Source organism: Enhydra lutris, unplaced genomic scaffold (genome assembly GCF_002288905.1).
Source record: "Enhydra lutris kenyoni isolate GAN:26980312 unplaced genomic scaffold, ASM228890v2 scaffoldscaffold2, whole genome shotgun sequence".
Lineage (NCBI taxonomy): Eukaryota > Metazoa > Chordata > Mammalia > Carnivora > Mustelidae > Enhydra > Enhydra lutris.
In genome coordinates this window covers 54131288-54134134 of record NW_019154086.1, presented here as the reverse complement: position 1 = coordinate 54134134, position 2847 = coordinate 54131288, and the positions used below count along the sequence as shown (strand labels likewise).

The following is a 2847-nucleotide window of genomic DNA, read 5'->3' as shown; positions in this document are numbered from 1 at the left end:
TTGTTGAAGCATTTGAAATCAAGTTGCAGGCAACATGATACGTCACTCCTAAATACCTGAGCACGAATGTTCTGGTAATAAAGACATTCTCCCAAGGGGTGTCTGAGTGGCTCAGTGGGTTAAGTCTCTGCCTTTGGCTCAGGTCATGATCTCAGTGTCCTGGGGTCAAGCCCCACATCTGGCTCTCTGCTCAGCAGGGAGCCTGCTTCCTCCTCTCTCTCTGCCTGCCTCTCTGCCTACTTATGATCTCTTGTCTGTCAAATAATAAACTCTTAAAAAAAAAGACATTCTCCAACATAACCATAAAGTATTAATAATTCATAAATGAATATCAGTAACTTTATCCACATATTGTTACTTCTTCCATAACACTTTCATATACATATTTCATATTCAGTCTTTCTCAATTGCTCTAGAATGTCTTTTATAGCTGTTTTTTGGGAGGGAGGGAACCAGGATCTGCAACACTCAAGAGCTTTTAATCAATAACTTCAAGCCCTTATTTGAAGGAACAAGACTGCCTGAGATTCACTTCTTTGCACACTGTAGCAGAGTATGTATTGTGAGAAAGAGAGGGTGAGGGGGTGCTTATGAGCAGTGACTTGTGCACAGGAGTTTGAGGTTGGGAGGTGGGTAAGGACGGGGGCTCATCTTGATCCCTAGTAAAGATTGGACTCCAGGCTAACAAATTAACATCACATCCTTACCAGTTAGCCCAGGGCAACTGCCGCCAGAGGGCGCAAGGCGCCGCCGCCAGGACCTCAGGTGGCCCTCGGAGGTCTGGCGGCGGGGACGCGTGGGGCCCAAAGTCCGGAGCGCGCGCCGGGGAGGGGGGTTGGGAGGAGGTGGGCGCGGGGCGCGCGCCTGGCCGCCCCCTCCCCGCGCGGGCGCGCGGGCGCGGTTCCGCTGCGGCGGAGGGAGCCGCGATGGAGGGCGCTTTGACTGTCCGCCAGGTAAGCGGCGCCTCGCTTGGGGCGGCTTCCCTAGCGGTGGCTGGACCGGCAGTTTTCTTCACCGTAGTGGTTTGAGCCCCCTCACATTCTGATCATTAATTCCTCCCTTCCCCTGCCTTGGTGCTCTTTGGAGTCACTTGGAAAATTGTTACCGAGGAAACGGTTTCCTGTGCTTCCTGCGAGCCTTCCCCTCTGGACGACGGTGGAACGTCGGCTTCTCTGTGGGCGTGGAGAACTGGAATTTGGCCCCGAAAAGTCCTAGCCCAGATGTCTCAGCCTCAGGCCCCACTGACTCAGGCTCCAGGGTCGCGATTCTGACCCGACATCCCGTCGGTCCATTCCCAACCGCCTCCCCAATCAGCTCTGGAATAAAGGGCCCAGAATGGAGTTTAAATCACTGTGCTGTCAACCAAGCTTTTGGTTTCAACTGGTTTTATTTGTTTACTGCCTTATTGGACACACGGAAGAACTTGCTGATTAAGATTCGGGGTGAAACCCTACTTTTGTTGCAGGGGCACCTGCACTGCTGAACACGGTGCTCGTTACTTTTACATATTGGTTGTGTGTATAGATTTTACTTTTGGAGAATTGCAATCAGTGCGATACCTTTTATCCGAGATGCATTTTGCAGCTTACAATATTGTAGAGGCATTCAAATAATTTTGTTGAATGAGCAAATGAAGGTCCTATTTCAATCGATTCTCACAACGTTACTATTAAATAGGCACGGTAGATATTAACAAACCCAATTATTTATTCATCCCTATGTCTGGTACTGGGTGTTCAGATAAGATGATGAGCAACAGAGACATGATCCCTGCTGTCAATGAGTTTATAGTCCAGACCAGAGAGCGTTATTGCCCCAACTGTAGAGTGGAGAAAACAGATTTAGAGAGACTGCCAAGATCATAAAATCAGTAAGTTAAAGAGGAAAGATTCTGTTGCAGGCACTCTATAAAGCCGGAATGAACCTCCTCCTCCTCACCAAGAATTTGATTTGGTATAGAATGATGCCACATACACCGCCCCCCACCACCACCCACACACATACCGTGAGTGTATGAAAAGGCTTATTACTTATATGTAATTTCTTATTAAATATTTACATAATGAAAAGGGAAGGGTGGGACAGGCTTCTCAAGCAGATCCTAAATGACTTAAAAGGGCAAGGAAAGGAAGCTAGATCCGGGTTTTTATTGAGGTTAAAGTTGGCATCTGGATGAACCTTCCTGTGTGTGGACTGGGGCTTGCTTGGTTTGACGCTCTCACCCACAACAAAGCTAAGATTGACCACACTTTCTTACCAGATTCCCCATTTGAGGGACAGAAGAGAAAAAGGAGGAGCTTAATGGGTGTCTGCAGGCAAACATAAAAAAATTGAATGAGACTCCTTACTATAATTCACCCCACATGTTCAGCTCATGACTGAAATGTACTATTTTTCATTTAGTTTTTGACCTTTTGTAAGTGAGCCGTCATGGCTGTCTGTGAGGCCTGCTGCCTGTCCCCCGTAGGAAGATGAAAGTTCCATTGAATGCCTTGTTCAAGAGCCCGATGCTGTATTTTGAGAAATAAAATGAGGGCTTTGGTCACTGTTAGTAAGGTCTGGAACTCTAACAAGGATAGGAGTGTTTTTGATGAGGCCTTTTATTATGGTTTTTGCATATGTAGAACCATGGATGTTCTTGATTTATATATATATATATATTTTTTTTAAAGATTTTATTTATTTATTTGACAGACAGAGATCACAAGTAGGCAGAGAGGCAGGCAGAGAGAGAGGAAGGGAAGCAGGCTCCCTGCCGAGCAGAGAGCCCGACGCGGGACTCAATTCCAGGACCCCGAGATCATGACCCGAGCCGAAGGCAGCGGCTTAACCCACTGAGCCACCCGG

At 47.4% G+C, this 2847-nt stretch overlaps 1 protein-coding gene across 1 annotated transcript in view; it reads left to right on the top strand.

Annotated features, from left to right (window-relative positions):
• The first annotated feature begins 926 nt into the window (after positions 1–926).
• LOC111150891 (GRAM domain containing 1C) overlaps positions 927–2847 on the top strand; it is a 90413-nt gene continuing 88492 nt past the window's right edge. The window contains exon 1 of the mRNA XM_022508574.1: positions 927–953. Coding sequence (XP_022364282.1) covers positions 927–953 — 27 coding nt within the window. The remainder of the gene's footprint in view (positions 954–2847) is intronic.